This window comes from Equus przewalskii, chromosome 22, assembly GCF_037783145.1.
Source record: "Equus przewalskii isolate Varuska chromosome 22, EquPr2, whole genome shotgun sequence".
Taxonomy (NCBI): Eukaryota; Metazoa; Chordata; class Mammalia; order Perissodactyla; family Equidae; genus Equus; species Equus przewalskii.
In genome coordinates, this window is record NC_091852.1 from 36,345,488 (window position 1) to 36,358,836 (window position 13,349).

At 40.0% G+C, this 13,349-nt stretch overlaps 1 protein-coding gene across 6 annotated transcripts in view; it reads left to right on the plus strand.

Moving 5' to 3' along the window:
- The window catches only part of ADAMTSL1 (ADAMTS like 1), an 858,582-nt gene that overhangs the window by 597,845 nt on the left and 247,388 nt on the right, over positions 1-13,349 (plus strand). For all 6 annotated transcript variants that reach the window (XM_070589758.1, XM_070589759.1, XM_070589760.1 and 3 more), the window contains one exon: positions 12,212-12,338. In XM_070589758.1, coding sequence (XP_070445859.1) covers positions 12,212-12,338 — 127 coding nt within the window. The remainder of the gene's footprint in view (positions 1-12,211; positions 12,339-13,349) is intronic.

Below are 13,349 nucleotides of genomic sequence, written 5' to 3' on the forward strand. Positions count from 1 at the left end.
ATCCAGCAGCTAATCTTTCATCTGGCTCAGGAAATTTTTGTCTCATTAAAAATCAGCCAGTCCACTTTTCTCTTAGACTTTAGGACTGCTGTTTAATTGGCTATTGCTAATTCTGATTAATAAGCAATTCAAATTCCCAGTTTCAGGATGGCTGCTTTTCATTTTTCAAAAAAATTTAACTGATTTGTTTTGGGCTTGCATGTTCAGATTCAGGGATTCTTCCCCATTAAAACAAATAGCTTTCGAATATTCCCTATACCAAAATGGATATGCTGAGCACTTGCTTGCTTTCATGAAATTCAGCTATTGTATCAGCACATTCATAAGGGCGCAGTCTCCCATGGGAAAAACAGGACCCTTGAAAATATCTTCCCCCCGACTTCAGGTTTTAGAGGAATAACTAAGAAATCTCAATTTTGTGTTGACAAATGCATTTCATGATTGTTACTCACTTGTACATATTTGAAAGGAGTCCCTGAATTAACTCCGGATTAGTGGTCTAGAACTGAACAGCTAAGGAAGGATATTTTAAGAATCCTAAGCATTCCTCTGTCGTTTGAGTGGGCTGCAGAGATGATTTGCTAGTCCACAGCAATTCCAGAGAGATTTTTTCATTTCTGACTGAATCCTTACAAAATCCCAGCAATCATTTCCTAAGGAGCTGACGGGCCTTGCTCTTATTTCATTGGCTGCTTTAGCAGGCTAGAGGGAAGTAAAGGCCATTCCTCAGTGAAGCTGCATCTGCTCTGCCCTCTCAAGGAGAGTCTATTTCTTCTACAGGATTGGGGTTGTGCTCTTACCTCACATTTGCGGTAATTAAATCCAGAGGAACTGAAATGGATCTGAGCTTTTGCAAACTTCACCCTGTACCTAACGCTGTGGGACAAGTCTGCAGCTGCTTGGGTCACTACAGCACCCTTTACAGCTTCAAACACATTTTCACACCTATACTGAGCAAATACCTCCTATTTGCGTGATGACCACATATCCTCCCAAAGTAATCAGCCCATATGGTCTGATAATTTGGGGGCTATGGGATGGAAGATTTGAAAATAGAATTGTCCCAGAAATTCCAGGATATATGGTCAGAGCTGTTATATGTAGGCCCTGTACTAGACCTTTTAATGTAAGCTATCATGTCAAATCCTTTCAACAAATATATAGAGTAGATCTAATTATCTCCTTATACCTCATGAGAGACCTGACTCTCATGCTGAGAGTGTGTGACATATTCAAGCAAATGGTAATAAATCATCCCATCCAGGCTGAGTTGTTTGCTCCCCCTACAATGTCTTGCTGCCACTGTCATGGGTTAGGACTATACGACACATAGAATCTTGGTTTAAGTAATGATGTTGCAGGGTAAAAAGTGGCCAGGGAAGTGAATATGTGGATAAAAAGCTGAAGTGGTACCTGGTTGGTCTTAAGTGTCACATTTCCGGAGGAGGAAAAAAATACTTTTAACAACTGTAAGTTCATGGTAGAACTGAGGATCGTGTCATGGCTCTATTTGTTCTGTGACAGAGTAAAACATTACATATTTTTTTCAATAAAAGAAGTTACTATCCCATCCACATGTTTTGTGCGATGACTTATTCCTCTGGGAATAATCTTAGATTAACAACCTTTAGTTTCTCAAGCTGATCTGAAAATTTTCTGCCTTGTGCAGGCATTAGAGCCCTAGAGGACAGAAGTCTGGACTAATTTTACAGATGATATGTTTGCATAAACTCTCTTTTGATCAATTTTCTCAGGCTTGACCCTGAGACAGAAATGACAGTGGAGAACCCAGGAAAAGGAAAGGAAATAAATGTTCAGTTGAGGACATCTTTGAGTGACTTTGATGCAGAATAGCAATAGCACCATCCAAAAGCTTCGAATTTGTATAAAGTAATATGTTTCCGGAAGTAACCAGAAATTTACTTGAGAGCCAAGGAATGGCACGAGCCCTCCTGAGTGGCGATCGGAGACTCTTGAACAATTACCATGGGAGGAGGCCTGTTTGGGGAGACAGATATATCCCTTTTTACCTTTCCTTTCTCTTTACCTGTAGGCTTGGCACAAACATACAGGCAGCAGGCTACTGCTTTGGAATATTGACTTCAGACAACATCCATGTAAATGAGAGCTTTATTGTATACAGAATTTTGCTGAATTATGACCCATATCTGAAATTTTGAACTCTTTAATGATAAATTTTCACAAAATTTTCCGGAGCTATGTGTGTGAGTGACTTCTAGCCTTCATAGCAGAAAGGCTACTTTGTGGTGACTTACTGAACAGACACATTCCAGTAAGATCCACATTTGTACCAGGGCAGAAGACCAGCTGCTATCCTTTCTTCTCAACAAAGGACTCCTGTGTTTGAACAAAAACTATGTACTGTATGCCCAGCAGCAGAAGGGAGTCTGAGCAGTGATGTCAAAGTATACCATGATGTCACCACAACTCACAAAGAATTACAGTTAATGCCATGTGAAGTGAGGCCAAATTCAACACTTTCCCTCTTGGGTACTTCACAGTCTGAGAGACAGAAGCAAGGCCAGAGGTCAGGCCTTTGTATAATTTTGTTTCGCATTCTCCAGACACCCTAATTTTGGAAGCAGAGGAGGGAGAAGACAGCCCGTTAAAGAAAAGTCCCCTGACCACGTGCTGAGAAGGAATTCTAGTGTCTGTATGCACAAATGTCTGTACTAGGTTAATTGTTAGGATTTCTGCTGAAGACTACTAGACAAACAAATTTAACTAAAAACAATATGCAAAAAAATCCAGATGCTTTTAGCAATAAATTTACACAAGAATTTGGCCTAGATCCTGAAATAAATAAGAAAAGAGCAAAATAAATCAGACTAGTGGCACCTGAGAAATTTAATAAATGACTTAGTCATTCTCTTTTTCCCTTTCAGGATGTTTATCCAGCCATTAGATGGATTAGATTCTTCATCTCAAGACAGACAGCACAGGAAAAGCTCTAAAATGTTTGCAATCTAATAAATTCACCACCCTTTCTATCAGCTATCTCATACCCCTAACATTGACATCTCCCTTTTCTTCCATTTACTTTATAACGTAAGGAGATAAGCACCAGAGAACCAGTGGTGATGCCCAGCATCTCAGAACAGCAGGGTATGCAAGCTAATAAGGAGCACAGGAAATATCTCTAGCTTAGACAGTAAAGAGATAGAAATAGGACCCTTCAAAAACAGCACTTGACAAACTCTCATTCCTATGGAACCGGGTCCTCCTTTCGACCTCAACCACAGAGGTGGTTGAAGGCCCCACCCTTTGCTGGCTTTGGGGACAGGTAGGTTGGAGATGGAGAAGGAGTATGGTTCTGGTCCAACCAGAGGACCAGCCAGAGGCCTAGAGCTCACACAGAGAAATGAGACAAGTCAGGCCAGGGGGCTGTCCATGCTAAAGTCCCTTGGAGGAGCCAAGAATCAGGCAATCAGGATGTCTAGTACAAAGTGAGTCTCCAGGTCCAGAGCTGGTATCAGAGCTGGGTGTGGGGACCAGAGCACTGTGCTGACTGGAAAAGAGGTCAGAGGGCAACTCACTCAGAAATAATAAGCATTTATACCCCAAGGCAATTCTGGAGTAATGGATGAAGGACTGGAGACACAGCATGCAAAGTGACAAGTGGAAATTAAATTCTCAGATTACAGTGCTATAAAATGATGCATCCATAGAGATCTTTTTCTTTTCTGGTCTTTGGAACTAGTGGTTTAAGTGGTGGAAGCTATTATTATGTTCTAGGTTGGGACAAGGAGGAAAATTCTTTGAAATCATAATTTATCCCTGTCCCCTGTGGCCTTGCTTATATACTGAATTCATTCATTCGTTCAACAAAGTTTTATTTGTTGCTTGTTATATTATTAGATACTATGACCTTATGGTGTTATGTTCTAGTAGGAGATAGGAAATAAACAATAAGCTTAATAAATAAATAAATTACATTGTACTACAAAATAAGTACCATAGAATAAAAAGAAAAAAATGCAACGGGATAAAAGAACCTGAGTCTGGGGAAGGATGCAGCTTTAAATAGTATGGTGGAAGTAGGCCTTATTGAGTAGGTGAAAGTTTCCAGCAAAGACTTCAAGGAAGCAAGAGGGCTGCTGTAGAGGTGTCTAGGGAAGAAAGCAACAAGCACGAGAAAGTGCTTGGTGTGTTTGAAGACAGCAAGAAGAGTGATCCAGAGGGAGGTGAAGTCAGAGAGGTAACTCAGATGATATAGGATCTTGTGGGCCATTGTAAGGACTCTGGTCAATCCTGGAGGAAATTGCGTAGTCCTACCAGTGATCGGTAAACCCCAGAGATACAATGCCATATGTGAAGAGGATCCCTTTGGAAAATCTTTGCCTGGAGGAAAGGGAGTTAATGCCATCACCTGATTTTTTTCCACACTATGGTGTATTAGAGTGGAGGAGAGCCACACCTCATCCACTTAACCTAATAACCTGTGAGTGTTCACCAGAACTTCCTTGGGTGTGTGTATAGCTGTTGAACAAAAGCAGCTAATTTTTTTTAATCAATTCAGTTGCTCTCTAAAAAAAAACACTTCTGCCCGTTGAAGATATCCTTTCAAAGCTCCTGAATGCAAAGATCCCACTTTTTTCCTGGTGCTCAATCTTAGTACTTAGAGCTGGAGGCAGGTGTTGCTTTTGGCAACCAGAAGTGGCTGACAGAAGCATATTCATCCTCCTTGTTCCTCTCTGTTCACTGCCCTTCTAACCCCTGAGAACAACACAACACGTCATAGAGTAGAGGGCTGACTCACTGGTGATATAGTGCTACTCAGCCTGGATTTCAGCTCTGGCCACGTCAATTCCTATTAATGTGATTTTGAGCACGTTGTTGAACCTTTCTGAGTTTCAGATTTATTTTTGTAAAATAGACATGCTTTTAGCTAATTTTCAGGGATATTGTAAGAATTAAATGAGAAGATATATATTTTGTCTAAATATAGCAAGTATTTGGCAAACACTAGTTGACTTTCCCTTCTCTCGGTGGCCTTCCCCTCTGTCTTTCTCCTCCTCTATGCCCCTTTGACCTTTAGGCTTAGTGTTTGTACTCCCTTTCTGTTCTCACTGTTTTGGGGAAATGATCTGATTAAACCCATTCACCCTAGATTGGGACCATGCCTACTGCTTATGTGTACTCCCCACAGCACCGTAACAGCCAGCATAAGAAGCCTTATGCTCAGTTGATTTGGTTTAAGCATAATCAACAACTTCATATGTTAGTCCTCCCAAGAGTGTTTGAACAACAAACAAAGGACTACACCAGTGGTTCCCAACTTTTTAACACAAAGGAGTCCTTTGTTATTTTTTTCCTATAGGCCTTGTGTTTTGGAAGTTTCCATCTACTCAAAACACTGCGTGTATTAAGTAAAAATTTGTTTTCTCATTTTATGACTTAAAGACCTGAGTACAATTAAAAAATAAACGCAGTAAAGATCAGGATTCAGCTTATTTGTATAATGAGATCCTCAGTGTTTTGGTGACCTTATGTGGTTTTATGGCAGGTAGATATATTTCCATTAGGCTTTGGGAAATACTAAACATAGCCCACGAACTCCTATTAACACCTTCGTGAATGACCAGGGATCCTGTTTACTCATGATGGAAACTGTAGTTGAAAATGAAAGAAACAAGTATATAAAGGAGGAAATTTGGGCACCATAGCAAACCATGAGAGATGTAGGGTATATATATGTGTGTGTGTGTGTGTGTGTGTGTGTGTGGGCAGAGAGGGGAGAGTTGAGCATGTGTGGAGCAAAGGTATAGCTGGGAGTGGTACCTTCCCTTTTACTTCCTATATGTTCTTCCAAGTCACTTAGTACAGGTGAAACCGTCTGTTCATCCCTGTGCATAAGTCTGGCTCCGGTGGTAGTGAGCTTGATAAGATCATGCAACCTTGGTATTACCATTCACCATTACCATGATAAATAATGTGTAGAGCATCTTTTCATGGTTCATAGGCATCCTATTATAACTTAATCAGGAATCTTAAGTTGGAATTTTGGTTTTCTTGGTTACTGGCTATGTGACCTTGGGGAAGTTGTTTATCTTCTCTAAACTTCAGTCTTATAATTTGTACTTAAAATTATTCAAATCTTAAGAGAATGTTAATCTTACATATTTGTGGAGAATTGTCTAAAAGATAATCAATTCACTTCTCTGATGCTGGAATGGTAAATTGGTTTAGTCTCCTCACATGACAGTCACGGTCAATTGGATTTGGCTTCTAGAACACAATATCACAGAGGATTTGGACCACATAAAATCTCAGTGGCAAAGAGTACTGCAGTTGATTAGTGATGTCTGCTGTGGGTCCTGGTAGGAAGAACAGCTGCACATATGCCATATTTTTGCCAGCCCAGCCCTAGATGCTATAAAGTCTGTCCTTAGATTGTTGGACCATCACATTGCTCTGTACCTGAATGATTTGTTTTGGCTTCTTAAAATTTGCTTTTACCAAATGTTCCCTGATCATTAGTGTTCATCAAAGATTATCGAAGAGCAAGTTCTTTGAAACTTCTTGTATTCTTTTGCTCACATGTCATTGGGACATTGTAACATGGCAATGAATTTGAGAAAACTCACAGCAGATATATATCTGGGATTTGGGTACTTTGAATAATTATGGTTCTCCTGAACCAGTTTGTCATTCATTCATTACATAAACATTTACTGAGTGTCTACTACAAGGAATGCATTATCCCATCCATTTTCTAAAAGATCCAGAAGATACTGTGACCCTTGTAACTGCTCATGTTTTCCTCTTTTCTAAGAAGCTCAAATCCAGATATGTGACCCCAGCTAGCAAATGTACAGGACTTCACAGTGTGCATTCTGTGTAGTTCTCTCATTTCATTTCACTCATCGTTCTTACCCTTATTTTTTCTTTGCTCCGTCTTCCCATGTGTTTTTTAAAACTTTGTGTCATACGTATATGCTATAAATCTTTTTATACAAAAGTAAAGCATAAACAAATCAATATCTAAATCTTTTGAAGATAAGATTGAAGATATACTATCTTCCTATTAACATAAATACTACATGAGTTATAATATAGAGAGAGCACACTCTTCCCCATAAAATTCTATCTGAATTAAATAATTATAAATAAGAGCAGCTGTGATCAGATTTGCAGAATTTAGTTTTCCATATTTGTCTTTCCCAGTGCTGAAAATAAAGGGATTTAAAAGTTTCTTACCTCATGGTGTTGGATCAAGAAAAGCTTGACATCACTGGCTCAGTATTTGATGCTAGAAGTTGAGGTCCTTATGGGAAACCATTTGAAATGTGGCCAATGTGAACCCATTTAAGCATGTCAGTCTGGGGCATAGTATCTGCTTACGAGTTGTGTTTATTTACGTTTTCCAAATTATTCGCATGGTGATCTTTCTTTCTTCTGTGGCTTCCAGTGAAGACATTTTATTAGACTTATTTCAGTGTCTAGAGAATTTCAGTCTCGTGTTCTGCCTGTTCACTTGCTATCAGCTCTGTAAAGTGAAGGAAGAAACCCCTATCAGCACACACTGTAGGCCTGATGCCTAAAATCTGCGCAACACACTAAAAGTCAATGAGCCAACTTGGATTGGATGTTATCATCCTAGTTTTTTTGTTTAGGGAGGATTTTCCCCCTCCCTTTAGTAAATCCTGATGGAGAATACAGAAAACTCAGCAGTGTTAAGTGTGTGTGTTCTACTCAAAAGACGAAGGGCTGCGTGTCTGTGTGCATGTATCTGTGTATGTATGCAAAAAGCGCACATTCAGGATGCAAAAGCAAAAGTTGATGACCCACTAATGGTGTTTAAACAACAAAAGCATCCAGAGTTTCTCAGTTTTTATGTCACCTGAGACAAAAGGTTTGTAAAAAGAAAAAAAAAGCAGCACTTTGCAATCATTTTGGATGCGGGGGGAGGCTGGACCACTGTACTGAGCTGACACCTAGTAGCAGATTACTAATAAGCCGCATTAGACCAAAATATTCAGTTAGTTTTCCATCCTGTACAAAAAATTCCATGCACTTGCCAAAGGTCTGAGTGGTCATTATCTCACTTTAATGTTTTGTCCAGAATGAGGTGGGTCTGGGAACTCAGTGACCTGAATATGGCCTTCCATGACATTTCACTAATAATGAGCATAGATGCACCAGGGAAACAGCCTCTTACAAATATGAGCCCTTTACAGTAATTCTTGCTCATGCGTCAGGACAGGTTTAGGTTTGGCCTCTAGCTGTCATTTATGGTATGTCTCTTGCTCTGTGTACACGTGCACAAACAAACACATGTAAACACACATACACACATGTTTGTATACATGTGTGTCATCAGTGACTGCAGCCTAAGGTTGCCTATGTGTAATCTACATTGAAACTACTAGCAAACCATTGTGTTGGTGTTATGTGTTTCATTGGTTCACCAACATTCATGTGTATCTCAAATATCAAATGCTGTGCCAAGCAGCCGAAATACAGAGATTAATGAAACAAGTGCTCTCACATAGCCCATGATCTGATGTGGAGACAGACATGTTAATAGATTAAACTCAATATAAGTTATATGACTATTTGAATTGAGTATATATAAAAGAAACTCCAAAAGAATTGTGGCTTAAGGACATAAAAGATTTACTCTCACAAAAAAGAAGTCAAGATGTAATCAGTCCGAGTCGGGTTCCAGAACCAGTTTCTTTCTCCCTTTCTGCTCTGCCATCCTTAGTGCAAGGCTTCCATCCTCAAGATGGTCTCATTATTCAAGACAGCTACTGGAGCCAATACAAAGGAAGGCAGAAGGGGCCTTCCCCAGCAAAGTCAGCTTTTTTCAGTAACCTTCCCAGGAGTCTCACACGCTTCTACTTTTATGTCACTAATTACAACTGGGTCACACAGCTGGTGAGAAATATATTCTTTTAACTGGATATATTACCACCCCAAATAAAACTGGGGTTCTGTTACTGAAAAAATAGGGAAAATGGATATTGGGTGGCAACCAGTAATCTTTGCTACGTGGAGTTATGAACAAAAGGCTGAGGAAGCATACAGCAATAAAGGAATTAACTCTAGTATCTGGAAAAGCCTATTTGGAGGGGAAGCCACTTAATTTGAGATTTGAAGGGTGAATAGAAGTTTGCCAAATAAAGACTTGGGAAACATCAGTCCCAGCAAAAATAATAGCGTGTGCAAAGGCACAGAGGGGTCTGACATTATACTGACCAACTGAGCCTATTTCTGTATTCCTAATTATTTTTTCTCTGTTATTAATGATAGTTCTTAAAGTAACAGTTTAACTGATTTTTAATTAACCTAACAGTTACTCAAGACCAGCAGATTGAGATACGTCAACAATGATTTTCCTGATAGAACTGCAAACAATTTTCCACTTGGACCAAAATAAGAACATTTTGTCTGATATAAAGTATTTCACATTTTAAAAATAATTGAGTTAGAATATTTTGGCATCTTAGAAAGGAATTGATACGGAGGGGAAGAAAATTGCGTCAGAGAGATGTTTGTCTTTTCAATTCTGAAGTTAAACGAAGCCCAGTTAGGACTGACTTGGTTCATGTCCTAAGGTCCATAAACCCACACTCAGAGCCTTCAGCTGGTGGTCTGGCCAAGTTAGTCCTGAAGTGTGTCACTTTCTATTTAGCTCTTCCTAATATGACTGTTCCTTTGGATATGTGAAGCTGGATTGTTCTTTTCTTAAAATGGCTTTGGATCCATAAGAAATCTTTAGGATTAGAGAGAGATTTTCATGATTATCTTCTTTGTGGCTCCTTTAGAGACATCAGAGCCCATTAAAAATTTTCCAGAGAAAGTGAAGTCCTTTGAGAAACCTGAAATTTCTTTAATTTAAGGAGTACACCTAGTAGGTTTGAGACAACTGCGAGTGTAAACTTCCATGCCCCTGCCCGACATGCCTTTCCCCAGAGCTGAGTATCTTATAAGATTAAGGTCATCTCTTTTCTTTTCTTTCTTTCCTTCTTTTCTTTTTTTCTTTTTTTTTTTTTTTGGCGAGGAAGATTGGCTGTGAGCTAACATCTGTTGCCAATCCTCCTCTTTTTGCTTGAGGAAGATTGTCACTGAGCCAACATCCGTGCCAATCTTCCTCTATTTTGTATGTGGGATGCCGCCACAGCACGGCTTGATGAGTGGTCTGTAGGTCTGCACCTGGGATCTGAGCCCACAAACCCCAGGCCACCAAAGTGAAGCACACAAACCCAGCCACTATGCCACTGGGCCAGCCCTGTCATCTCTTTTAAATCCCAAACAACAGCAACAGAGTCATTGACTCTTTGAATACTGCCTAAATTAAGATTGCAGTGTTTTCCCAAAGGATTAACCCTATGAGGCAATCAGATGGGCTAGTCTTCTGATATTTTGGTGAGATTTTTTGGCAACTTTGGTTTTTGTTTACTTATTGGAAAGTAAAGATTAGCTAGATTCTATGCATGACTAAAATATGCAGTAAACCCCACAGCAACACCTCCCCTCTGTCCACTTAACTCCACCTCCGTATTCATATCTCAGCTCCAAAGCCTGTTCTTCAGGAAGGTCTTCTCTGGCCTCTCCAACCAGATCAAGTTCTCCATATTTTGTACTCTCAGAGAGGCCTTATGCCAGCACGTGCTTGGCTCTGAGTGGTCAAAGCTTGGGTGAATTCTGAGGTGGCTTCACTGCAGCCTCTGAAGATATCGAGCTGAATTGCAGCTTGAACACAGTGAAGCCCTAACAGCAGAACCAACCCATCTTTCTCCCCACTTAAGAACTGGGCGCTATGTTTTCCTTACATCTTTGCATTTCAAAAAAGGTACAACTGTTGAAGGAGTTGTTGCTTTATTGTCTACTTTTTAAAAATACCTATATGCTTTTAATGAAAAATGTACATTACTACATTTAAAAATACAGCACATATATAACACAATGCTAAATAATTGTATTTATCAAACTTTTTCCTAAACATGTGTTTGCAATTATTAATTAAAGGTATGAAAAGGGAAATCAAGCCTCAAAGAAAGGTCATATTAACAACCAGATTTTTGAAAGACAGAACAAATTGTGGAAATTTGTGGAGATAAGCCCCTTCAAATGTTACTACAGTTCTCATTTTATTTTGTCAAAGACAGTAGTTGAAGTCATTTGGGAGTGGAATAAGTCTTTTGATATTTGCTCTAACCAGAACTATGGAGGCACAACCTGGTACAGTTTGGGTTTGAATTTTTTTAACTTGAACATGGGAAAAGAAAGATTAAAAATATGAATGTTTGCCCCTATACTTGATAAATGGTTGTGATTTTGTTAAGCCTGTTATGCACTAAGCATAAATGTTTTGTTAGATGTATTTAGAATTTGGCTACTTATTAGCTAAATGACCTTGGCAAGATCCATGACTTCACCTATAAAATGGGAATATCTTATGTGATTATTTTGAGAATTAACAAGATACGTGTATCGCACCTGGTACAGGCCAGATCCAGGCAAATAGCAGGCTCTCCTGCCCTCGAGGTCAACCCTCCTCTCCCACTACACACACATAGGCTAGCCTTGTTTCTGTCGGCTGATTCTGTAATCCTGTCTCTCTTTTCTTAGCTGAAGTGCTAGCTAGAAAAGGAAGTATTTGCATTATCATTCAGCAAATATTTATTGAAGCCCTACGATTTGCCAAGCACTGTTCTAGTTGCTTGGAATACATCAATGAACCAAAGATACAAAACCCCTACCCTTACACAACTTACATTCTAAGGAACATAGGGAACATGGAGATTATTCATAACATTTTTCCTGCTACACTTACCTCATGGATGTATTTTTGGTGGTTTGGGTGAATCATAATTATTGACAGTGGCAATTATTTTTGAATTAAGGTTCTCTAATATCCACAGTTCAGGATCTTCTTCTCTCTCTCACCTTCTACCCCTGCTTGACTCCCTCCTTTCCTCTCTCTCTCTTCCCCCATCCTTCCCCACCTCCCACCTTTCTTTCTGTTTGTATAATTGAACTATATAAACATCTTTACCCATGCTACAGTTTTCTTCCTTCGCTTGCTTCAGATTCCAGCTGAATTCAGTCACCTTCATGGGAAGCATGTTTTCTGCCTCCTCAAGGATGAGGAGAGGGTCATTTGGTGGTGATGGGCCTCGTAATGGATCGCACCATCAGTAGGCACCTGGTTGAATTACACATTTCTCTTTCTTGTCAGATTGTTGGCTGTGATCACCAGCTGGGAAGCACCGTCAAGGAAGATAACTGTGGAGTCTGCAACGGAGATGGGTCCTCCTGCAGGCTGGTCCGAGGGCAGTATAAATCCCAGCTGTCCGCAACCAAACGTAAGACACTAGAGAGATGGGGCAATCTTTGGGCCTTTGACTTGTTATCCTCCCCTGTGTTAACTCCTCTCAGCAACTAGGAGTAATATCTCTACGAAAATGAAGCTGAATCTGAAAATATTGTGGAAAGATTCATGTTCTTACTTTGTGGATTACTTTAGGTGGGACAAGTCAGGTCACCTCTTGCAACCCCAAGGAGGAAACCTGTCCTTTTGAGGCACAATCAGAGTGGACTACACCTAGATCAATCTAGATACACTTGATGTGCAAACATGAGCTTTGCTGCCCAACAAGAGGACAGACTGCATCCCAACCCCTATCTGATACACAGTCTGATGTGCCTGGTGGAATATAGCAGGAAGAGTGGGCAGATTGGAGCAAATTCACTCCTACTACTGTGAAATCACATGGTCTTCATTTATGATGTGACCTTTGATCAGTGCTGATCACAGGTTTTTCCAGAATTAATATTGGACAGTGGTTATGTGAAGCCATTTATTGACTTCTGTGTCCTAATCTCTACACCAGCACAATAAGTGTGTGCTTACTATACGTGTATGTGCTGGGAACTTTACATGATCATCTCATATAATCCTTATAACAACCTTATAGCAAGGTACTGTTTATCCCCATGTTATGAATGAGATAACTGAGGCTTAGAGAGATGATGCGACTAGCTCAGAGTCACACTACTATAAAGTAGCAGAGCCAAGAATTAAGCCCAGTGTCTGATTCCAGAGCCTAAGCACTTATTCATTCCTCTGGACTATCTCACAACCCTGCTGACTCTTTCCATGGTGGGACATTTTTAAAGCAGTTAGATGGATCAAGGCAAGGTATCTCAGATATCCGCCCAGCTGGGTCCTGCTGGGGTAGAGGGTGTATGTTCTCATGATACCTAAGCCAACAACAGAGTCATGCAGCAATCCAGGTCATTTTACAATACACTCTCCTCTGTGACCATCACTGTTCCAGGTGCTGCAGCAGACAGAGATAGAAATAAGATAGCCC